Genomic DNA, 25,107 nt, shown 5'->3' with positions numbered 1-25,107 from the left:
CAGGCTCTGATTAGGAACAGTGAACATGGATTTCTGTGTGGAAGGTTATGTTTGACAGATCTTATTGAATTTTTTGAAGAGGTTACTAGTGAAGTTGATGAGGGTAAAGCAGTAGATGTTGTCTATATGGACTTCAGTAAGGCCTTTGACAAGGTTCCACATGGAAGGTTAGTTAGGAAGGTTCCATCGTTAGGTATTAATATTGCAGTAGTAAAATGGGTTCAATAGTGGCTGGATGGGGGATGCCAGAGAGTAGTGGTGGATAACTGTTTGTCAGGTTGACTAGTGGTGTGCCTCAGGGCTCTGTACTGGGCCCAGTGTTGTTTGTCATATACATTAATGATCTGGATGATGGGGTGGTAAACTAGAATGTTATTTGGGTTTCAGCACCTAAGTTACAGAGAAAGTTTGAACAAGTTAGGTCTTTATTCTTTGCAGCGTAGAAGGTTGAGAGGGGACTTGATAGAAGTATTTAAAATTATGACGGGAATAGATAGAGTTGACGTGGATAGGCTTTTTCCATTGAGAGTAGGGGAGATTCAAACAAGAGTTGAGAGTTAGGGGGCAAAGGTTTAGGGGTAACATGAGGGGGAACTTCTTTACTTAGAGAGTGGTAGCTGTGTGGAACGAGCTTCCAGTAGAAGTGGTAGAGGCAGGTTCAATATTGTCATTTTTTTAAAAATTGGATAGGTATATGGACAGGAAAGGAATGGAGGGTTATGGGCTGAGTGCAGGTCGGTGGGACTAGGTGAGAGTAAGCGTTCAGCACAGACTAGAAGGGTCGAGATGGCCTGTTTCTGTGCTGTAATTGTTATATGTTATATGGTTATATGATGTTGCCAGGCCTAAAGGACCCGAGTTATAGGCTCAGGTTCACCAGGCTAGATCTTTATTCCTGGGTGTGTAGGAGTGACCTTATGGAGGTTTGTAAAATCACAAGTGGCATAGATATAATGGATGGTAGCAGATCTTCCCCAGGGTAGGGGAGACCAAAACTTGGGGGCATAAATTAGGGAATGAGGGAAGTGATATAAAAAGGACCCAATAGCAACACTTTCGCACAGTGGGCAGTGAGTATATGGAATGAGCTGCCAGACAAAATGGCTGGGGCAGGTACAATAGTATTATTTAGAAAGCATTTGGATAAATACATACAGGGGCAGGGCTTAGAGGGATATGGGTCTAATGCAGGACGTTGGGACCAGATGGATGGGTACCACAGTTGGTAGGATCTGTAGTCATTTTAATTTGTCCTATAACTCTGTGTCTCCAGTTAGTTGCAAAATCTATTACTCAGCTTTATATTTCAAATTGGCAATAATCACATTATTCTGGACTTGTCTCAGATAATTCTAACAGAGCATAGTTCAAGGGAATATATGTCAGAGATTGGCAAAATATGGCCAGGGTGGCTCTGCCACACTCTCTGAGCACAGCTATTCTTTGGCAGTGCAAAATTATTCTTCTCAAGTCAATCATGTACGGTGACAGTACAATGTAAAAGTTGCTTCTTCTTTTGTTAGCTTCACTGGAGCAAAAAAAAAGTCCCATTTAAGCTTACTTAACAAGTCTAACATCTCCTGAGAAATGGAAGCATAGCTCAGTCAAGTCACCATTGAATTGTTAAAGAGAGCAAAATATTATTATGTGATCCGTAGGAAAATCGGCATTGTCACAGGCACATTCTGATGAACTCTTTAAATGCAATTTCTGTATTAAGTGGACACAAAATTTAAGCCTCGCTTGGTCCATTTTAGAATTTACCATGTTTCTCAAGAGGTCCAGCTCAGAAACTTTGTTGTTGGATATTTGGGAATATTCTGGAGTTATAAGACCACAAGCCACAAGATCAGATTTAGGGCATTCATACATTGCATTTACACCAGCATTCCATCATAGTGAATTTATTATCCCACTCAACCAAATTCTCCTGTCTTTGACACCCTGAATAATCAACCCCTCCATTTTAAATATACTCAATGACTTAGTCTCCACAGTCGTCTGTGGCACTGAATTCCACAGAATCACAGCTGTCTGGCTTAAGGAATTTCTCCTTATCTCTGTTCTAAATGGACATCTCTCTGTTCTGAGGCAGTGCTCTCTGGTCCTAGACTCACCCACTGTAGGAAACATACTCTCCAATTCACTCTGTCTAGGCCTTTCAATAGGTTTCATCTTAGATATTTTGTCTTAAGGAAACCATACCAACTTTGGCCTATTTTATCATGTGCCTCCAACTACCCTGAAAACTCATTTTTAACAATGGACTCCAACATCTTCCCAATGACTGAAGTCAAGCTAATTGACCCATAATTTTCATTCTTCTGTCTCCCTCCCTCCTTTAAAAATGGAATGACATTTGCAGTTTTAGAGTAATCAGAAACTATTTCATAAACTAGTGATTCTTGAAAGATCATTACTAATGCCTCCACAAACACTTCAGCAACCTCTTTCAGAACCCCGGAGTGTAGTCTATCTGGTCCAGGTGACTTTCCTTCCTTCAGACCTTATAGCTGCCTCAGCATCTTCTCCAATTACATTTGTAATAGCAATTACACTTATATGCATACTGCTAATGTCTTCCACAGTGAAGACTAACACAAAATACTCACTAAGTTTGTCCACCATTTCTTTCGCCCCAATTACTACCTCACCACTGTCATTTTCTAATGGTCAGATATCCACTCTCTCCTCTCTTTTACTCTATATATCTTTAAAAACTTCTGGTATTCTCTTTGATATTATTAGCTAGTTTACCTTCATATTTTATCCTTTTCTCTTCTTATGGCTTTTTAGTTGCCTTCAGTTGATTTTTAAAAGCTTCACCATCCACTAATTTACCATTAATTTTTGCTATATTATATGTCCTATCTTTTCCTTTTATGCTTTGACTTCCTTTGTCAGCCATGGTTGCCTCATCCTCCATCTAAAATACTTCTTCATCTTTGGGGTGTATCTATCCTGCTCATTCCAAATTGCCCCCAGAAACACCAGCCATTGCTGTTCTGCCATCAGCCTTGCTTGTGTCCCCTTCCAATCAATTTTGGCAGTTCCTCTCTCATGCCTCTGTAATTCCCTTTACTCCACTGTAATACTGTTATGTGATTATAGCAGATATTAATTCAAGCAAGAACCAGTCATCAATTCTTAATGTAAATTGTAAATTGCAAGCAGTAAATTGAGCACTTTTACAAATAAATGATACTGTCTGTGGAACACAGACTGACCCTTATACAAAGAGGTATGGTTTGCAAAATCGTGACCATAAGACAGGTTTGCATATGTATCCACCAAATGTTAAGACAACGGGATTGTGTTAATTGGCCTGCACCAATCCAGCCAACCATTTGTTTAAGTAATTTGCAACATTGCAAACAAGTTCAAGGCAGTTGCAGACCAGACTGATACTATCACTTAGCAAATAAAATAGCTGATCTTTCAATGGTTGGGAGATCTGTGTATATAGAGAGTCAGCTCTCAGAAACACTAATCTTGGGTTTCTACTTCTCTGTCCTCATAAGTATTTAGAATACCTCTGTCAATTAGTTTATACCAGCAAAACTTTTTGAACATTCAGAGGTGTCTCCCACTGTAGATATGTAATCCAAAGGAAGCACTGTCAAACCAACATATTAAAGTAAACAATGCCATTGCAACAATTGAAATTGTATTGAATCACCTACTGTTACCTTTGATCTTAAGGGTATAAAAATCTGATATGCTTTTGAGTTTGTGAGACTCTACTGAGAGGGTCTCCAGAAAATGAGTAAAGTCCAGCTTCAGTGTCTCTTGGGTGACATTGATCACAGTCACAACATTGGATAAAATATTTAGCTTGGATTCTGCCTATTGATTTCATTCAGGCTATGCTTCAAGTTGCTGTGGTAAGCTGTCCTGCAAGGCCTTTAACAGCATCCATGTGGGTTTCTATAAGAAGAGGCAGTTAGCTAGGAGGTACTTTGTATCTCTGTGCACAAGAATTCTGGGGTGACATTTATGCTGATGATTGAATGCATCTTCATCTCAGTAAGTGTCTAGGAGGATCAGTATTGGACAGAGCTGCAATCCAATGAAATGTGTTCTGTCATAACAGGATAGTTACTCATTAGGTAAATGCCTGCAGCCCAGATAAATACAGTGCTTAGCCTTAGGGAAGACAAATGCTCTCGGTCATTATGTTAGTTTTTACACTATGTTCACCCAACTTGATCTTCGGATCCATTTTTCAAAGAAGCTTATGAAATACAAATGATTGTCACGTGTAGATAGGACGGAGCTAGATTATCTTGTAAAAAATGAGATTGTGGTGAACTTTTGTGATTTTTAGGTGAAACTCTAGGATGATGGGCTTTGTTGGATTAGATCCCAGCCTCTATTTTTAGAACTACTCTGCCTTTACTGACAGGTTGGATGTCAGCATGCCTTCAATCTCTCTGAAGTCTTGCCTGTATGATTAGTGTCAGGTCATCGGCATCATCCATATTTTCTAGAAAAGCCAAGAGGCATTTTTCTTATTAAAAATTTCAGGAGAGACAGAGCAAGAACATTTCCCTGCAGGAGACTTATATATAGCCCCTGGTCACATGCTTTCTCAGACCTTGAAAGGCAGCTGTTGATTACTGAGAAACACCCACAAAAGGCAGAGCAGGCAGTGCACAGAAGAAAGTGGTGGAAGACAGTTTTAACAACAGGAGCAACATCTTTTGGCACAGTATTGCATCCTTCAGAAAGGTTAATGAACATGTCTTTGGTCTTAGTTACACTAGAAACTAGTTTCTGGTTTTAGTGAGGACAAGCACATGGTAACAGCACCCTTGATGTGGCAGAAAACCTGCTTGTTCTGGGGCAATGGACATATTCGTAATCAGGTTAATATGGAGGATCAGCATATCCTATAGTCGTTAGATTTAATGATAATAATGCTTTTTACTCACTTATTTTAAAAGGATTGGGGAAACACATCTACCACACTATGACCTTCCAAAATGATCCTATTTTTTCAGCCTATTAATTTTGGAGTACAATTCTCTGGTGAATCATCCTGTCTGCTTGGAACATATATTGAAACTTTATACACAACTATAATAATCAAGCAATAAATTTGAACTTCTAAGGCTTTCAATTGGCAGCAGAACATTTGAAAACTACTCCTTTAATAGAAGGTCCAAGTTATCTTCTAATTTAAAATTAGATTTGATAATTAGGAAATATCCTGCAGCAGAGCAGTGTGTTTTAGGTACAAAACTATCACCCTACCGTATTAAATGGCACAAGTAATAATTAAAGTGCAAAGACGAGAAAATCTGCAAATGCTGGAAATCCAAGCAACACACAAAGTGCCGGTGGAACTCAGCAGGCCAGGCAGCATCTATGGAAAAGAGTAAACAGTCAATGTTTCAGGCTGAGACCCTTCATCAGGACTGGGGGGTTCGGCCCAAAACGTTGACAGTTTATTCTTTTCCATAGATGCTGTCTGGCCTGCTGAATTCCTCCAGTGTTTAGTGTGTGTTGGTTGTATTAAAGCAGCCTGCTGGATATCCGGTCTTTCTTATCACAGGAACACCAGGTTTGGATTGTAGTACTGAGATATGGTGATCTAGTACAGTAATCATTTTGTTAGAATATTAAGCCCAACACAAACTAGAGGAACAACATCTTATATTCCACCTGAGCCTACAGCTCAGTGGGATAAATGTTAGATTTTCCAATTTCAGATACTGTACCCTTTTCCTCCTGTGTGCTCCCCCAACACTTGTCTCTCTCTTTCTGATACACCTCCAGTTCTACTGTTTCCCACTCATCCCAACCGGATCATTTCATTATTCACTACCCACACATTTCATCTACTGGTATCCTTCCTCTCCAATCCAGTTCTGGTTCCACCTGCCTTACTCTCCTCCACTAATGCTTCCCGTTATCATCTTGCTCACTTACCAGATCCTAGCACTGGTGGTGTCCATGTTCCTGCTCATCGGCCTCCTGATTTCATTCTTCCTCCCCCACCTGGCTCAGTCTGACTGTCATCCTTCACACTTCCCTGTTCATCTACTGGCCCACATCCCACCCCTCACCATCTCCTCTTTATACTGACTGTTCTCCTCGCCACCCTTAGTCCTAATGCAGGATTTCCTCCAACCCTCCCCCCACCATTGCCCTGCCCAGATGCCACCTAACCTGCTGAGTGATGAGTTTCTCCGATAGATTGATTGTTGCTCCATTTTCCAGAATCTGCAGGCCCTTGTGTCTCTTTTCTAAATATAACTTGATCATGGTGAAGCTGAACTTCACAGTGAAACGAGCGTTTAAATTAATATTTTATTTGGAACAAAATTTCTGTCAATGGGAAAATATACATAGAAAAGCTAACCTTCCATTGTGTGACAAGGAATAACAATTGTACAAATCACAGTATCAGGTCAGTTCCTGGTTCCGCATTGTGATTCTCCAATGTATTCTAAAGAGATTTTTAATGCAGCTGCTGGAAAGGAACAAAAGGACATTTCGAGGGGTTTAGATGAAGAGTGGGAGGATATCTGTGTCGAGGTTTGCTGACAATGTTATTCATGAAAAAATGTGGAAAATTCTGTAGGAGTCTAAAGAAGAGGAGAGTTAATTAGTGGCAGTAGGTACGTTCTCCATGTGGCTGCGTGGGTTTTCTCTGGGTGTTCTGGTTTTGTCACACATTCCATAGATGAACAGCTTAGGACTGGTAAGTTATGGGCATGCTACGTCGGTGCTGGAAGCGTGCAGACACTAGCAGACCTCCCAGCACAGCCTTCACTCACTTGATTCAATACAAGTGACGCATTTCACTGTATGTTTCCATGTACGTGTGACAAATAAAGCTAATCTCTAATCTCTCTTTAAATAGGTGAGTAAAAATACTACATAGTTATAAATTAACAATACTTTTAACAGAGAATCAAGTTATGCCTAATTAAATGATGTTAGTAGTGGAGAGTGGATTATGATCCCACTTTTATAATCTAACAGCACCAATGTGCAGATGAAAGGCCATTCTTAACACCAGCTCTAAAAAACAGTAAAGTGCTCTTTTAAAGCCCTCAAACTTAACCTTAAATTACAATGATGCTAGACTGAGTGCAATTTAACCACGGATTTTGGAAATGAGTATGAATTAAAAATATTGTGCATGTTTGTGTTATGTAAGTCCATGGGTATACTGAAAGCAGAAGTTGATAGTTTTCTGATTTGTCAAGACATCAAAGGATATGGTGAGAAGGCAGGTATATGGGGTTGAGTGGGATCCAGAATCAGCCATGATGGAATGGCGGAGCAGAATTGATGGGCTGAATGGCCTAATTCTGCTCCTATATCTTATGGTATGACTGGCCAAACACACATTATACATGGTGACTTTCTTGCATCACAACTTAACACAAATCAGTGATTCAGGTGCTGAGGATAGCACTAAGTTTTATCCAGAACTAAGCATGAATGTACTGTAATGTGCCATCTAGTAATTATTACCTTTGTTCACGTTACTTTGATGAAGATTAATAATCAAAAGAAGTTATAAATAATTCAAGCATAATTTTCAAATACTGATGAGCTTTAGATCTGTAGATCGGAGTTTGCACATGATCGTAATACATTGTCACTTAACCTTTCCATGCAAGGAAACATATATTTTGCAAATCATCTCAAAGACTAAACTAATTAGAACTCTTCATTAGCAAGTATGTGGCGCGTGGCCAGGTGGTTAAGGTGTTGGACTAGTGATCTGAAGGTCGTGAGTTCGGGCCCCAGCGAGTTGTGTCCTTGAACAAGGCACTTAACCACACAATTCTCCAGTTCACCCAGCTGAAAATGGGTAGCAGCAAAATGTTGGGGGTTAACCTCACGATAAACTGGTGTCCTATCTGGGGGGGAGGGGGGAGACTCAGTCGCTTCACTCCATGGAAACCGGCAAACCGGCATAAGCACAGGCCTGATGAGCCTATAAGGCTCAGGACAGACTTTAAATTTAATTAGGAAGTATAAGCAGAAATCCTGGAAACATTCAGCAGGTCAAGCATTTTCTGTAGTACTTTCAGCTTTAGGTCATTGACCTAAAACTTTGACTTAGTTTTTTGCTTCACACATCTGGTGAGTATACTCGGACATTCCCATTTAGTTTAAAATTTAAGACAAAGTAGCTCTGGTGATTTTTTTTCCAGATGATCTCTGAAAATTTTCTGTTTCTATTTCAGATTTCCAACATCTGCAGAATTTTTGAATTATCATTTCTTATTTTTGACTTAGTTAGGAATTGTTAATTAGTAATTAAATCATTTACATATTTCAGAATTTTCCAGAATTATTGACAATTTAAGTCAGTGGAAGGATGTTTGTTTCGAGAAAATATAAAGTCAGTCAGTGTGGGATAAAAGTGACCAAAATCAAATCAATGCACTGTTAACCTGAACCAGTTGCATTGCAGAATTCCAGGGCACAACTGGTGGTTAACCAAACTGACCTGTGACTGGTGATGAGATTTTCCATCACATGGAACAAGTGAGATGACTCTGGAAGAGGTTGTCCTCAACGTCCCTCCTGACCCAGGCCATGAAACTAATTATGGTGGGCATCCCTCACCAGCTCAAAATGGACCAAATTATACGGACTAAAGCACAAAAAAACTGATTTGGCCATGGTCATACCAGCAATCATCTTGTCAGGCCTCTAACAATTTTATATGCTATACTGTGATATCTTCTCATTCTTCTAAACATGTAGCCTCAATATGTTCATTCTCACCTCACAAAACAATATTCCATTCTCAGTATTGTAAATATTTGCTATACTCCTTTTCCTTTCATTGAATCGGTCTTTCATTGATTCTGTTATGGTTATTATTCTATAGATTTATTGAATATGCCAGCAAAAAATGAATCCCAGGGTTGTATATGGTGACATATATGTACTTTGATAATAAATTTATTTTGAACCCTGAACTTTATAAGAATATCCTTCATGTAGGAAATCCAGATCAGTTCTAATCTCACCAGGACCATATCATTGCAGTAAGACATCTTTACTCTTGCCTTCTTGCAATAAATATCAACATCCAATTTGCCTTCTTAGTTATATCCATCTTAAAATTTAAGTGTACTGAATTATTTAATTCTTTCCCTTGGTCATTTTGTGAAATCTTCATAATGCCTATTAAATCACTCCTATTTATTTTCATTTGTGCTCTCAATTTGCCTTGTTCTGAATACAATGAGTTAAAGAGTTTTGTCTTCTATCACTTTTCCTTTCTCTGACACTTATTGGAGGTACATTCTACTAAAATATACATTGAAGATGTAATAATGTGGTGGTTACTGAGCAGGCAGTGGAAAACTAAAAGAACATGTGCATTCTATGCATAAAGGCCATAATACCAAAAGATATAGGAGCAGAAGTAAGCCATTCAGCCCATTGAGTCTGCTCCGCCATTCAATCATGGGCTGATCCAATTCTTCCAATCGTCCCTGCTCCCCTGCCTTCTCCCCATACCCTTTGATGCCCTGGCTAATCAAGGACCTATCTACCTCTGCCTTAAATACACCCAATACCTTGGCCTCTATAGCCACTCATGGCAGCAAATTCCACAGATGTACCACCCTCTAACTAAAGTAATTTCTTCGCATCTCAGTTCTAAAGGGACGTCCTTCAATCCCGAAGTCATGCCTTCTTGTCCTAGAATCCCCAACCATGGGAAATAACTTTGCCATATCTGATCTCTTCAGGCCTTTTAACATTCAGAATGTTTCTGTGAGATTCCCCCCCCCCCCCCCACCTCATTCTCCTGAACTCCAGGGAATACAGCCTAAGAGCTGCCAGACATTCCTCACACGGTAACCCTTTCATTCCCGGAATCATTCTTGTGAATCTTCTCTGAACCCTCTCCAATATCAGTATATCCTTTCTAAAATAAGGAGCCCAAAACTGCACACAATACTCCAAGTGTGGTCTCACGAGTGCCTTATAGAGCCTCAAAATCACATCCCTGCTCTTATATTCTAGATCTCTAGAAATGAATGCCAACATTGCATTCACCTCCTTCACAACTGACTCAATGTGGAGATTCACTTTTTGGTATCCTGGACAAGGATTCCCAAGTCCCTTTGCATCTCTGCATTTTGAATTCTCTCCCATTCGAAATAATAATCTGCCCGTTTATTTCTTCCACCAAGTTGCATGACCATACACTTTGCAACATTGTATTTCATTTGCCACTTCTTTGCCCATTCCCCTAAACACTCTAAGTCTCTTTGCAGGCTTTCTGTTTTCTCAACACTACCCGCTCCTCAACCTATCTTTGTATCATCAGCAAGTTTGTCCACAAAGCCATTAATAGCATTGTCAAAATCATTGACATACATCATAAAAAGCAGCGGTCCCAACACCAACCCCTGTGGAACTCTACTGGTAACCAGCAGCCAGCCAGAATAGGATCCCTTTATTCCCACTCTCTGTTTTCTGATGACCAGCCAATGCTCCACCCACGCTAGTAACTTCCCTGTAATTCCATGTCTCTTATCTTGCTGAGCAGGCTCATGTGCGGCATCTTGTCAAACGCCTTCTGAAAATCCAAGTACACCACGTCTACTGCATCTCCTTTGACTACCCTGCTTGTAATTTCCTAAAGAATTGCAGTAGGTTAGTCAGGCAGGGTTTTCCTTTCAGGAAACCATGCTGGCTTTGGCCTGTCTTGTCATGCGCCTTCAGGTACTCAGTAATCTCATCCCTAACAAATCAATTCCAACAACTTCCCAACCACTGATGTCAGGCTAACAGGTCTATAGTTTCCTTTCTGCTGCCTCCCACCCTTCTTAAATAGTGGAGTAACATTTGCAATTTTCCAGTCATCCAGTATAATGCCAGAATTTATTGATTCTTGAAAGATCATTGTTATCGCCTCCACAATCTCTCCAGCTACTTCCTTCAGAACCAGAGGATACATTCCATCAGGTCCAGGAGATTTATCCACCCTCAGATCATTAAGCTTCCTGAGCAACTTCTCAGTTATAATTTTCACTGCACAAACTTTACTTCCCTGACACTCTTGAATGTCCAGTATACTGCAGACATCTTCCACTGTGAAGACTGATGCAAAATACACATTCGGTTCCTCTGCCATCTCTGCATCTCTCATTACAATATCTCCAGCGTCATTTTGTATTGGTCCTATATCTACCCTCAACTCTCTTTTACTCTCTATATACTTAAAAAAACATTTAGTATCATCTTTGATATTAGTCGCCAGCTTCGTTACAATTCATTTTTTCCTTCCAAATGACCTTCTTAGATTCCTCTGCAAGTTTTTAAAAGCTCCCTAATCCTCTATCTTCCCACTAGCTCTGGCTTCCTTGTATGACCTCTCTTTTGCTTTTACTTTGGCTCTGACTTCACTTGTCAGCCACGGTAGTATCCTTCTTCCCTTTGAAAATTTCTTCTTATTTGGAATATACAGTCGGCCCTCCTTATCTGCAGATTCTATATGTTCTCTCTCCAGCACTCATTGCTTGAGCATGTACAGACTTTTTTCTTGTCATTATTCCCTAAACAATACAGTATAACAATGATTTACATAGCATTCACATTGTATTAGGTATTATAAGTAATCTAGAAATGACTTAAAAGTACAGGCAGTCCCCAGGTTATGAATGAGTTCCATTCCTGAGTCCGTCTTTAAGTCGGATTTGAAGTCAGAACAGGTACATCCGGTATTATTTAGTGTCAGTTAGTCAAACGTATTTCTTAGTATATAGTACATATTTTACCTTTCTGTGCATATAAAACACTTAAGAAACATACGTATTTCAATAATTTAACCACTGCGTTACTTAGTAATAATTGTAGCTTTCATCGGGGCAGGGCCTTTCACATGCTCCATTAAAATTGTTCCGATCATTGACTGACTGTAGCCTAACATTTTTCCAATGACCGATGGCGTTTCACCTCTTTCTGATCGCTTTATTACTTCCACCTTATTTTCAATCGCGATCGTGATTATTTTCGTGAACAGAAACACTGCGGATTCAGAGCTGCGCCGCCAGGTCCTAATGTCCACCACACGGAGACATGTTAAATAAAGTCCGTGGTTCCGCTGTGTCCTAAAGACCACTGCACTGATACATGTTAAATAAGGGACTTGAGCATCTGCGAATTTTGGTATCTGCGGGGGGTCTCGTGGATAAGGAGGGCCGACTGTATCTGTCTTGCACTTCCCTCATTTTTCACAGAAACTCCAGCCATTGGTGCTCTGCTGTCCTTCCTGCAAATGTTCCTTTCCAGTCAGCTTCGGCCAGTTCCCATCTCATGCCATTGTAATTTCTTCTATTCCATTGAAATACCGACACATTGGATTTTATTTTTTCCCTCTCAAATTTCAATGTGAACTTGATCATATTTTAATCACTGTTCCCTAAGGGTTTCTTAATCTTAAGCTCTCTTGTCACCTCCAGATCATTGCACAACACCCAATCCAGCACAGCCGATCCCCTGGTGAGCTCAACAACAAGCAGTTCTAAAAAGCCATCCCTTAGGCATTCTACAAATTCTCTGTCCTGAGGTCCAGCACTGACCTGGTCTTCCCAATCCACTTCCATGATAAAATCCCCAATGATTATCATGACATTGCCCTTCTGACATGCCTTTTCTATCTCCTGCTGTAATTTGTAATCCACATCCCGGCTGTTGTTTGGAGGCCTGTATACAACTGCCATTAGGGTCCTTTTGCCCTTGCCATTTCTTAACTCAACCCATAGAGACTCTACACCTTCCAATCCTATGTCATCCCTTTCTAATGATTCAATATTATTTCTTATACACAGGGCCACTCCACCCCTCTACCTACTAACCTATCTTTCTGATACATCGTATATCCTTGGACATTCAGCTCCCAATGGCAGCCATCCTTTAGCCAAGCGTCAGAGATGGCCACAACGTCGTACTTGCTAATCTGTAGCTGAATTTCAAGATTGTATGTTTTATTTCTTATACTGCGTGCGTTCAAATATAACACTTTTGGTCCAGTATTTGTTAGTTTCTGATTTATCTGCACCACGCCTCTGTTACCCTGTAGCTCATGCCACTGGCTTTGATTAAGCCTCATCTCCTGCCTGTTCTTTCTATAATCTCTATTGCACGTTACCTTTGATTTATGTTTGTTTTCTCCTCTTCAGCCCTATCACTCTGGTTCCCAATCCCCTGCAAAATTAGTTTAAACCCTCCCTAACAGCTCTATTAAATGTGCCCGGTAGAATATTGGACCCCTTTGGGTTCAGGTGTAACCCATCCTTTTAGTACTGGTCGTACCTCCCCCAGAAAAGGCCCCAATGATCCAGGAATCTGAATCCCTGCCCCCTACACCAGTCTCTCAGCCACACATTAATACACCTGATCATGCTGTTCTTGCACTTGCTAGCACGTGGCACAGGCAGCAATCCTGAGATTACTACCCTGGAGATCCTGCCTTTCAGCTTCCTGCCTAACTCCCTGAATTCTCTCTTCAAGACCTCCTCTCTTTTTCTACCTATGTCATTGGTACCTACTTGTACCAAGAATTCTGGCTGTACACACCTTCTCATTGATTGTTATATCATTACAGTTCAAATGCTTTGGCCTTAACAGCACAAAACATAGACAATTAATATGATATAGTAGAGGATTGAAAGGTGTAAAGTCCGCAGTCACTGGGGATAAAACACATTAAGACCGAATACAGTGTGTCACACAATAGGAAGACCATTCATGCCCATGGCTGTCATTAAACTAGTTCTTGTTAAATTAAAGGTCGGCCAATTTTATTGTTTAATTATCATTTTATCCTTTCTCCCTTTGCTGAGTATAGTGTCTTATGAAAACTAGAAATATATATAGTTATACAGAACCTTATAATGTGATTGAAATATCAGCTCTTTGCAGAATGAATTGTATAAATAGCTGTTGTACAATTTTATAGCTATATACAACTCCCCTTCCTCCACATCTGTACCTTGTGCCATTTCACTATCTAGCTTGGCCTTGGTTGAAACTAGACTGTTTGACATAAAGGCCAATTTTGTGCCCTTGTGCCCATTTTTTATATTTATCTTTAAAGTCTGTACACAAATGCAAATTCTGGTACTTTTTTAGTTTTTGGGAAAAGCATAGTGAATTGAAGCAAATAAAGACTAGATCTGCCAACTATACGTGACCATAAACGGCCTCGCACCTATTGAAATACTGGACTGTTTTCTTCACTTAATTTTTAAATCTCTTATGGATTTCCTATAGTACTGGTTTTAAGTTGCAAATATGCAGTTTTATATTTTGATTTTTACTTCTTCTCATCAGAGTTAAGAGAGGCGGGACTGCGCAGGTGTGTGACGTCGGGCAATGAAGCTGGGAAGATTTAAAAAGGACACAGCCTTATGCAGCGGGCAGTGGAGTGAGCCTGGAGCAGAGTGAAGGCTTAAGGGCTTTGGCTCAACGGGCTTAGGTGGAAACAGGCGAAGCAAGGTAGTTTTAGGTTTCAGTGTCATTTGAGGGAAGGGGGAAGTGTGAGTGTGAGGGCAGCTTGTTGTTCTCGGTGTCGGATGTGGGAGGTCCTGGAGTCTCCTAGCCTCCCGGACGTCCACATCTGAGCCAGGTGCGCTGAGCTGCAACTCCTACGGGACCGTGTTAGGGATCTGGAGCTGCAGCTCAATTACCTTCGTCTGGTCAGGGAGAGTGAGGAGTTGATAGAGAGGAGTTACAGGCAGGTGGTCACACCAGGGCCACAGGAGGCAGATAGGTAGGTCACGGTTAGGAGGGAGAAGGGGAAGAGTCAGATACTAGTGAGTACCCCAGTGGCTGTACCCCTTGACAATAAGTACTCCTGTTTGAGTACTGTTGGGGGGGACAGCCTACCTGGGGGAAGCAACAGTGGCCGTGCCTCCGGCCCAGAGTCCAGCCCTGTAGCTCAGAAGGGTAGGGAAAGGAAGAGGAAGGCAGTAGTAATAGTGGACTCGATAGTTAGGGGGTCAGATAGGCGATTCTGTGGACGCAATCAGGAGACCCGGATGGTATTTTGCCTCCCTGGTACCAGGGTCCGGGATGTTTCTGATCGCATCCAAGATATCCTAAAGTTGGAGGGTGAGGATCCAGAGGTTGTGGTACATATAGGTACTGTTACGTACCCCGTAACTGGGTCACTTACCAGCAAAGATAGAGAGGTCCGTTGAAGTCTGATGGTACTATTTTTTAAACGTTTTATTTATAAAGGGGCACAAAAGTAAGGTTAATACAAACATTCAGATAATATACGTCGTCAATACTCAATCTAAAGCGCGGGTATAGTAATAATCAACAATAAGAAGTAGCTCTATTGTTTGCCTAGAGGTAAAAATATTGTCCGATGGAAATATCAAAGTCTCTCGAGTTCATGCAGGCTTTTTGCCTTTTGGGGACCGCTGGGTTTCACGTGTTGGAGAGAGAGAGATTTTTGGGTGAGAAAATAAACTTGCCAGCTTTTTGGACTCAAATCGTTGAATCGGGAACGTGGGTTCCCCGAAGTCCTTTTCGGTGTTATCAGCCACTCGTTCCCCAAGCCAGGGGAAACGAACCACACATGGCTTCCAAATAGCTTCCCGTTATCACGGGAGCGATGAGCGATGGTGTCTCCTTCTGGTGCGTCGCTAGGGTACTGCCTCCTGCAGTCCCCTTTTTATCTTGACTTGCAGAGTTGTAGATGTCAATCAAGGTAGGGTGATACAATCCCCACCCCACATTGCCCGAGGGTGTCCATGTAGCCCTGATCGCTGGCACGTAGTATAGAGTCGCAATCCACAAGGGTGTCTCCTAGAAACAATGGTCAAAATCCGTTGCATTGTCTCTCTGAGGATTCTCTCTCATTTCCTGGGTCCAAGACCCGAATTAATAGCGATCTTGCGATTCTCAGGAAGGAGGGGGCTGGGATCATAACAGTACCAATGACATAGATAGGAAAAGGGAAGAGGTCCTGAAAGGAGAATATAGGGCGTTAGGAAGGAAGTTGAGAAGAAGGACCGCGAAGGTAGTAATCTCGGGATTACTGTCTGTGCCACGCGACATTGAGAGTAGGAATCGAATGAGGTGGAGGATAAATGCGTGGCTGATGGATTGGAGCAGGGGGCAGGGATTCAAGTTTCTGGACTATTGGGACCTCTTTTGGGGTAGGTGTGACTTGTACAAAAAGGACTTGTTACACTTGAATCCTAGGGGGACCAATATCCTGGCGGGGAGATTTGCTAAGGCTACTGGGGAGACTTTAAACTAGAATGGTTGGGGGGGTGGGAATAAATTTGAAGAGACTAGGGGAGAGGAGATTAGTTCACAAATAGAGAAAGTTAGTAGACAGTGTGTGAGGGAGGATAAGCAGGTGATAGAGAAGGGGAGCGCTCAGACCGAAGATGTAGGGGAAAAGGAAGAAACAGATAATAAAGTTGTTTGCATCGTTAGGGATAAACAGAGAGGAAAAGGTGGAGAATAGATATAATGCATAAAATGCATCTATTTTAATGCTAGGAGCATTGTAAGAAAGGTGGGTGAGCTTAGAGCATGGATTGATACCTGGAAATATGATGTTGTAACTAGTAGTGAAACATGGTTGCAGGAGGGGTGTGATTGGCAACTAAGTATTCCTGAATTTCATTGCTTCAGGTGTGATAGAATCGGAGGGGCAAGAGCGGGAGGTGCTGCATTGCTTGTCCGAGAAAATATTACAGCGGTGCTTTGGCAGGATAGATTAGAGGGTTCGTCTAGGGAGGCTATTTGGGTGGAATTGAGGAATGGGAAAGGTGTAGTAACACTTATGGGGGTGTATTATACACCACCTAATGGGGAGCGAGAATTGGAGGAACAAATTTGTAAGGAGATAGCAGATATTTGTAGTAAGCACAAGGTTGTGACTGTGGAAGATTTTAATCTTCCACACATAGACTGGGAAGCCCATTCTGTCATAAGGGCTGGATGGTTTGGAGTTTGTAAAATGTGTGAGAAGGGGCAGTGTTGGATCTCCTGTTAGGGAATAAGATAGGTCAGGTGATGGAAGTATGTGTTGGGGAGCACTTAGGGTCCAGTGATCACAATGCCATTAGTTTCAATATAATTATGGAGAAGGATAGGTCTGGACCCAGGGTTGAGATTTTTGATTGGAGAAAGGCTAACTTTGAGGAGATGCACAAGGATTTAGAAAGAGTGGATTGGGACAATTTGTTTTATGGGAAGGATGTAATAGAGAAATGGAGGTCATTTAAAGGTGAAATTTTGAGGGTACAGAATCTTTATGTTCCTGTTAGGTTGAAAGGAAATGTTAAAAGTTTGAGATTCATGGTTTTCAAGGGATATTGAAAACTTGGTTTGGAAAAAGAGAGAGATCTACAATAAATATAGGCAGCATGGAGTAAATGAGGTGATCGAGGAATATAAAGAATGTAAAAAGAATCTTAAGAAAAAAATTAGAAAAGCTAAAAGAAGATGAGGTTGCTTTGGCAAGTAAGGTGAAAATAAATCCAAAGGGTTTCTACAGTTATATTAATAGCAAAAGGATAGTGAGAGATAAAATTTGTCCCTTAGAGAATCAGAGTGGACAGCTCTGTGTGGAGCCAAAAGAGATGGAGGAGATTTTGAACAATTTCTTTTCATCGGTATTCATTAAGGAGAAGGATATTGAATTGGGTAGGGTAAAGGAAACAAGTTATGGAAACTACAATGATTAAAGAAGAAGTAGTACTGGCACTTTTAAAGAATATAAAAGTGGATAAGTCTTTGGGTCCTGACAGGATATTCCCTAGGACCTTGAGGGAAGTTAGTGTAGAAATAGCAGGGGCTCTGACAGAAATATTTCAAATGTCATTAGAAACAGGGATAGTGCCAGAGGATTGGCGTATTGCTCATGTGGTTCCATTGTTTAAAAAGGGTTCTAAGAGTAAGCCTAGCAATCAGTGGTGGGTAAATTAATGGAAAGTATTCTTAGAGATGGTATATATAATTATCTGGGCAGACAGGGTCTGATTAGGAACAGTCAACTTAGATTTGTGTGTGGAAGGTCATGTTTGACAAATCTTATTGAATTTTTTGAAGAGGTTACTAGGAAAGTTGACGAGGGTAAAGCAGTGGATGTTGTCTATATGGACTTCAGTAAAGCCTTTGACAAGGTTCACACGGAAGGTTAGTTAGGAAGGTTCAATCGTTAGGTATTAATATTGAAGTAGTGAAATGGATTCAACAGTGGCTGGATGGGAGATGCCAGAGAGTAGTGGTGGATAACTGTTTGTCAGGTTGGAGGTCGGTGACTAGTGGTGTGCCTCAGGGATCTGTACTGGGTCCAGTGTTGTTTGTCATATACATTAATGATCTGGATGATGGGGTGGTAAATTGGATTAGTAAGTCTGCAGATGATACTAAGATAGGTGGAGTTGTGGATAATGAAGTAGGTTTTCAAAGCTTGCAGAGATTTAGGCCAGTTAGAAGAATGGGCTGAAAGATGGCAGATGAAGTTTAATGCTTATAAGTGTGAGGTGCTACATTTTGGTAGGAATAATCAAAATAGGATATACTTGGCATTGAGGAATGCAGTAGAACAGAGTGATCTAGGAATAATGGTGCATAGTTCCCTGACGGTGGAACCTCATGTGGATAGGGTGGTGAAGAAAGCTTTTGGTATGCTGGCCTTTATAAATCAGAGCATTGAGTATAGGAGTTGGGATGTAATGTTAAAATTGTACAAGGCATTGGTGAGGCCAAATTTAGAGTATTGTGTACAGTTCTGGTCACCGAATTATAGGAAAGATGTCAACAATATAGAGAGAGTACAGAGGAGATTTACTAGAATGTTACCTGGGTTTCAGCACCTAAGTTACAGAGAAAGGTTGAATAAGTTAGGTCTTTATTCTTTGAAGTGTAGAAGATTGAGGGGGGACGATAGAGGTATTTAAAATTATGAGGGGGATAGATAGAGTTGACGTGGATAGACTTTTTCCATTGAGAGTAGGAGAGATTCAAACAAGAGGACATGAGTTGAGAGTTAAGGGGCAAAAGTTTAGGGGTAACACAAGGGGGAACTTCTTTACTCAGAGAGTGGTAGCTGTGTGGAACGAGCTTCCAGTAGAAGTGGTAGAGGCAGGTTCGATTTTGTCATTTAAAAAAACATTGGATAGGTATATGGATGGGAAAGGAATGGAGGGTTATGGGCTGAGTGCAGGTAGGTGGGACTAGGTGAGAGTAAGCGTTCGGCACGGACTAAAAGGGCCAAGATGGCCTGTTTTCGTGCTGTAATTGTTATATTGTTATATATGCATTGGTGTAATATTCTGTAAGCTGTAGAGCTGTGTATAGTTTCTCTGGGAAAAAAATTATGGAAAATATAAGATATTTTCTGAAACCTTGTACAGTACAATAATTCCCTATCTTCCCTTCATTATGCCACATGGAATTTACAAAAAAAATCATCACTGTCAAATCATATCATCCACATACTGTATTTCTGTTCTGTCATCCTGTCACTAGTTTCTGCTGTTCCTCCAACTGTTTGGTCCAAAACTGCTATCCTCTAAGGCAGATGGTAGGCATATTGTATGAAGTGTAGTTGTTCCCATCCCACAATAGAACAATGCCAAGTTATTCACATGGGATAATACCCTTAGTTATAGAAAGAAAATTACTGACATTTAATATAGCTTTCTACAGCTTTGCTTTGATAATAAAACTGACCATGCGAAAATACAAGCTTCTAAAATCCTGCAGTACTCTTGTTTATTTTTCAAGGTTCCTGTTGCCTATAAGGCTCTGTATTGCACATTGGCATCCAGACACTTCACTTGTATAACTTCAATAAAACCAGACAGGCAGGTAGGCCCACTAACGTCATGGGTGCGTTTAGGCTACTCGAAACAGCTCTGGAAGAGCAGCATCATCCACGCCATGATCTTATTGAACGTCAGTACAAGTTCGAGGGGCCAAATAGCCTATCCTGCTCCCTCATGTGTTTCAATCGGCTTCCAGATCTGCGAGGTACTTTTTGTCAGGGGAGGGGAGCTAGAAGTGACTCAAAGCTGGAACGATAAAGATGAATCCAGGCATACTAGGGAAACAGCAAGAACTTGCCTGCGCCATAAGGTCAGTAAGTACAGTATTTTTATGGACTCAGATGCACTCGCCTGCAAGTGAGGAGGCGTTTCTGTAGGCTCAAACATTAGCTATGCCATCTGTTAAAGGGCACTTGCAACTATGGTGCCTTTACCTCCTCCCGGGATAGTTCAGGAGTAAATGTTGGCCACTAAGCTGTAAAACAGATAATCAATGTATTGATGAATATGACCAGCATTTTCATCTCTTCTCTGACTAAATAATAGTTGCATCGGTATGTCAAAACTGACTGCATGTTCTGATGAAATTTTAAATTTGAATATGTCCTTCACAAGAAGCTTTTTCACCAATCCTTTTGTTTCCAAGCTCTTGCGGATATTTTACCTGTAAATTTTTAAAAGCTTCTTAAAGACATTTGGGAAAAGTTCAGAATCAGTTTTAATATCACTGGCTTATGTCGTGAAATTTGATGTTTTGCGGCAGTAAACCTCAAGAATTAGCATATTCAAAGTATTAATGTGTTTGTGTAGCAATCCATTTTTCAGATGAGATCACATACTAAAATAGCTGTCACTCTGTCAACACCTGCAATTTTCCATCAGTTATTCTGCCTCACGTGTGCAGTGAGGCTTGGAAATGTGAGACAAGCACAGGATACTGTTGTCTTAGTTCTGATCACTGACAATATTGTCAGCTGCTCTTCCAGCCTGCAATATTTTAGAAAGGATACGTGTTAAAGAGGTGGTTCACTTTCAACTCGAGTGCATGAGAAAGGGAGCCAGAGAGAGGATATGGAGAATAAAAGTCCTTTGATTAGTCAGATCTCTATTGCCCATTGTCACCCATATTCAGCAACATCCAGGGTTAAATCCTTGAGGAAAAAGTGGTGCCAGTAATTTCTAACTATCTTCAATTTCATGTCTATTCTCTTGCACTCTCTACAATTGTTCTAAGTTTCCAGTTGAAGCTTGAATGTGTGCCTCCCCCCTCCCCAAACAGCATGGGAAAGAGCAATGAGAGTTTACAGTTTACAGCTCACAGCTCTCACGCACTTCGCTAGAAGAAATGAAAGGATTGACTGTTTTCTAGATGGAGAGAATATACAGAAAACTGAGACGCAAAGGGACTTGGGAGTCCTTGTACAGGATCCCCTAAAGGTTAATTTGCAGGATGAGTCTGTGGTGAGGAAGGCATATGCAATGTTAGCATTCATTTCAAGAAGACTAGAGTATAAAAGCAAGGAGGTAACGTTGAGACTTTATAAAGCACGGATGAGGTCGCACTTGGAGTATTGTGAGCAGTTTTGGGCCCCTTATCTTAGAAAGGATATGCTGAAACTGGAGAATGTTCAAAGGAGGTTCACAAAAATGATTCCAGGATTGAATGGCTTGTCACATGAAGAGCGTTTGGTGGCTCTGGGCCTGTATTCACTAGAATTCAGAAGAATGAGGGATGACCTCATTGAAACCTATCGAATGGTGGAAGGCCTTGATAGAGTGGATGTGGAGAGGATGTTTCCTGTGGTGGAGAGTCTAAGATCAGAGGACACAGCCTCAGAATAGAGGGGCATCCTTTTAAAACAGAGATAAGGAGAAATTTATTTTGCACGAGCGTGGTGAATTTGTGGAATTCACTGCCACCGTATTTAAGTATATTTAAGGTGAAGGTTGATAGATTCATGATTGGTCAGGGCATGAAGGGATATGGGGAGAAGGCAAGAGATTGGGGCTGAGAGGAAAATTGGATCAGCCATGATGAAATGGCGGAGCAAACCCGATGGGCCAAATGGCCTAATTCTGCTTCTATGTCTTATGCTATTATTGTCTCTTCTACCAAGCACTGTCATGGAGAGAATATGTCAAAGAAAGGCATTTAAAGGAATAACTTTTTCACCAACTTTGTATTAACACTCTGCCTCCTTTAAAAACATCAAATAGCCCTGTGCCAATTTCTGTTTCCACACTTGTTTAAATTAATTTTGATAATTAATTAAAAATGCTGATAATAATGAGCAAGTAAGATAATGGGCCGACTGGTGGTGTAGTGGCAGCAGCACTGGACTTCCAGGCAGGCGGTCCTGAGTTCAAACCCAGCTAGGTCCAAACCTGGGCAGCAGCAGTATCTGTGCGGAAGGAAGTCCTGGCAGTCTACTTCCGTATCTTACCATGAAAACTCTATGGACCCTATGGTCCATGAGGTCATGAAGAGGCGGATTTGACTTAATGACTAAACAACAACAACATCTATAGGTCGAGAAACAGAGCTTAAATTTTCAGGTTAATAACCTCTCATCAGCATTGTTTCATCAATGTTCTGTATTTTTCTTATGGCTATCACTATTTTCTGACAATTATCATTTTTGTACCATAAAATATTTGAAATAAAAGGGAAACATTTCTCATTTTTGTCACTTTGCCAATCTATCTTTAATGAACACTACCTCACTTTTTAAAAAAAATATATGATTTCTGTTTTTGTACTGTTTTTAATCTATTTAATATACATAGTATACACATACTGTAATTTATTTATTTGTTTTTATTTTGCTTTTTTTCTTGCTGCTGCTAAGTTAACAAATTTCACAACACGTGCCGGTGATAATAAACCTAATTCTGATTCTGATTCTGATCAACTTTAGGAAACAAGATTCGAGTGGATTCCTGTGATGTACAGCTATCCTCCTCTCCCATGCCCTTTTAATATGATACAGGCACATATGAAATATGTAAAATTCAGCTGTTGATTTTAATATGTCTAATTTGTACCATTATTTTAATATTCCCCTTATCTCACTCCTCAGATACTTGCATACTATATATCTTGGTATCAGAAGTCGCCGAAGTGGAGAAGTTGATCGTTGGCGCTTTTACTGGAAAATGGTGTACGAATACGCAGATGTAAGTATGTTACATCTGCTGGCAACATTTTTGGAAAGTGCTCCACAGCTTGTGCTGCAGTTGTGCATTGTGATTCAGAGCCATCGCTTAGAAGCACTTCAAGGTAAGAAATTATCTATTTACAGAAGATGTGATTATTTATTCCCATATCCATGGTATATAAAATTATGACGTAATAGCAACACAGAAACATGCCTTCTGGGTTTCACTAATATTAATCTGACATCCGCACCTTTTTACTTTTTTTTTAATTCCACTTCGCTTCAACCACTTAATTAACCCATTTTTAAATACGCCAGAGCTGTTACCCCTTAAATGGGGCGGACATCTTCCTTCTGTTAGTAAGTGGGGTGGAGTTCCTCCTCACTCTTGTTAAAAGTTACAGAAACAAGATTAAACTTCTTTTTACACTTCCAGTTGTGTAACTAATACTCACCATGCATTCAATAATTCTGCAGGCAAAACGTCTTGCAGTTTACAAATCTATCATCGGGGAACTTTTAGTCTTATATTCATGTTTGCCAGGAGAAGAGTGATAATAGTTTAGCTACCTTAGAATGCTTGAATATTAGGGGTCTTCTGAAAAACGCTGACTTACGGAGAAAATCCTGGCCATGTCTGACTGTATTCTATTGCTTGCCAAAATAAATCCTTTTCACACAGTCCATTATGTGTATCTAAGCAGAAATAATTTATTTTACAGGTGAATCAAGAATATTATCCTTGTTTTATTATTGCACACAAAACATCAGCCTGAAGCCACCAAAATTATTTTTAGACACAAAGCACTCCTTTCACCTCCCATCTCCATTGGCGGCTTAGCAATGAAATTCATTACCAGCTGTGTCCATCTGCCCCTCACCTTGCCCTGTCACTAATCCATCAGACTCCCCTCTGAGGATATTCTCAGCATTGCATTCTGCAAAACTGAAAACGAACAAGATTTGGAGTTTATTTCAGATAATGACATAGGCTTAAAATTCTTCACTTGTATCATAGGGAAAGTCTTCCTTTGTGTTACAAAATCAAAACCCCATTCTTTGTAGGACTGCTTTACATTGCCACAACGCATAGCAAAATTCTAACCCCCACCCATTAATTCAGCACATCTGCAGCTGTACAAATCAGCCAGTATCTCCTGTTCTTTGTGCTGTTTCTGTATTGTGTCTGCAGTGTGCTGCTAGTGGTGATGTAATCTTTTGGAAGAAGCTGAGCAGCTAAAAATAGGACATTACCACCACATTACATCTTCAAGTGCCAAGCTCAGCTCTGAAGCAAGTGCTTGGTTTTGATCCAGTCCAATCAAACCAATGCAGCTGGGGTCAACTCTGATGTTTAACCTAGATCTGCAGTCTACTTTGTGATGTAGATAATTGTTTTGTCAATCCTGAGGGTTTATAAATATTGATGATAGTGGCAAATACCTGGTTCTTGCACTTGAAAGGCTCCTTATAGCAGTTTAAATTCAATGGTGACTCATTTCAAATGATAAATCAGAAACTACTAGCTTAAAGGTTGAAAGAGAAACTAATATGGGGCATATACTTTATTATCATAGGTGTTCAGGTGCAATTTTCATAAAGCTGAAGTGATTGCTCTTTCAAAAAGCATCAAATAATTTTTCAGGATCATTAATATTGAGGACCGTTTTCCTGTGGTTGAATGTAATTCCAGAATTTTTTCCATATTCTGTACTTTATGATAACTGATCCATTCACTATTTGTGCACCAGGGCTATACAGCAGACATTTCAACATGTTCACTTTAAAAATAAAGAAAAGCAGGTAGGTGATACATAAATAGTCCCACTCACCAGTTGCTTGAGTTACTTATAACTAAGCCATTTAAGACAGAGGTAATTTCTTTTAACAGGTAGATATTCTAGAAGGTAAATAAAACCTTACAAAATGTTTTGAACGAGTTTTAATCACCCAAAATGTCAGAGAGAGTTCTGTTCTTGTGACACTTCAGGTGATTAAAATGAGGTCTGACCTGGGTCTTAGAGTTTAATTTTGCTCTTCTAAGCAGATCATAAGGACTTTGGGTGAAGTGAGTAATGTTTATTCTGTGATCCAAAAAGGACTACAGCTGAGCGCAATTGACTTGATGACTCTTTTCTTCCTGACAC

At 40.4% G+C, this 25,107-nt stretch overlaps 1 protein-coding gene across 1 annotated transcript in view; it reads left to right on the top strand.

The window, feature by feature from the left end:
* The window catches only part of xkr4 (XK related 4), a 314,028-nt gene that overhangs the window by 218,164 nt on the left and 70,757 nt on the right, over positions 1 to 25,107 (top strand). Inside the window, exon 2 of the mRNA XM_073042267.1 lies at positions 22,883 to 23,082. Coding sequence (XP_072898368.1) covers positions 22,883 to 23,082 — 200 coding nt within the window. The remainder of the gene's footprint in view (positions 1 to 22,882; positions 23,083 to 25,107) is intronic.

The sequence above is a fragment of the Hemitrygon akajei genome, chromosome 1 (assembly GCF_048418815.1).
Source record: "Hemitrygon akajei chromosome 1, sHemAka1.3, whole genome shotgun sequence".
Lineage (NCBI taxonomy): Eukaryota > Metazoa > Chordata > Chondrichthyes > Myliobatiformes > Dasyatidae > Hemitrygon > Hemitrygon akajei.
Note: the sequence above shows the minus strand (reverse complement) of the source record. Positions and strands in the feature narration are given on the sequence as shown.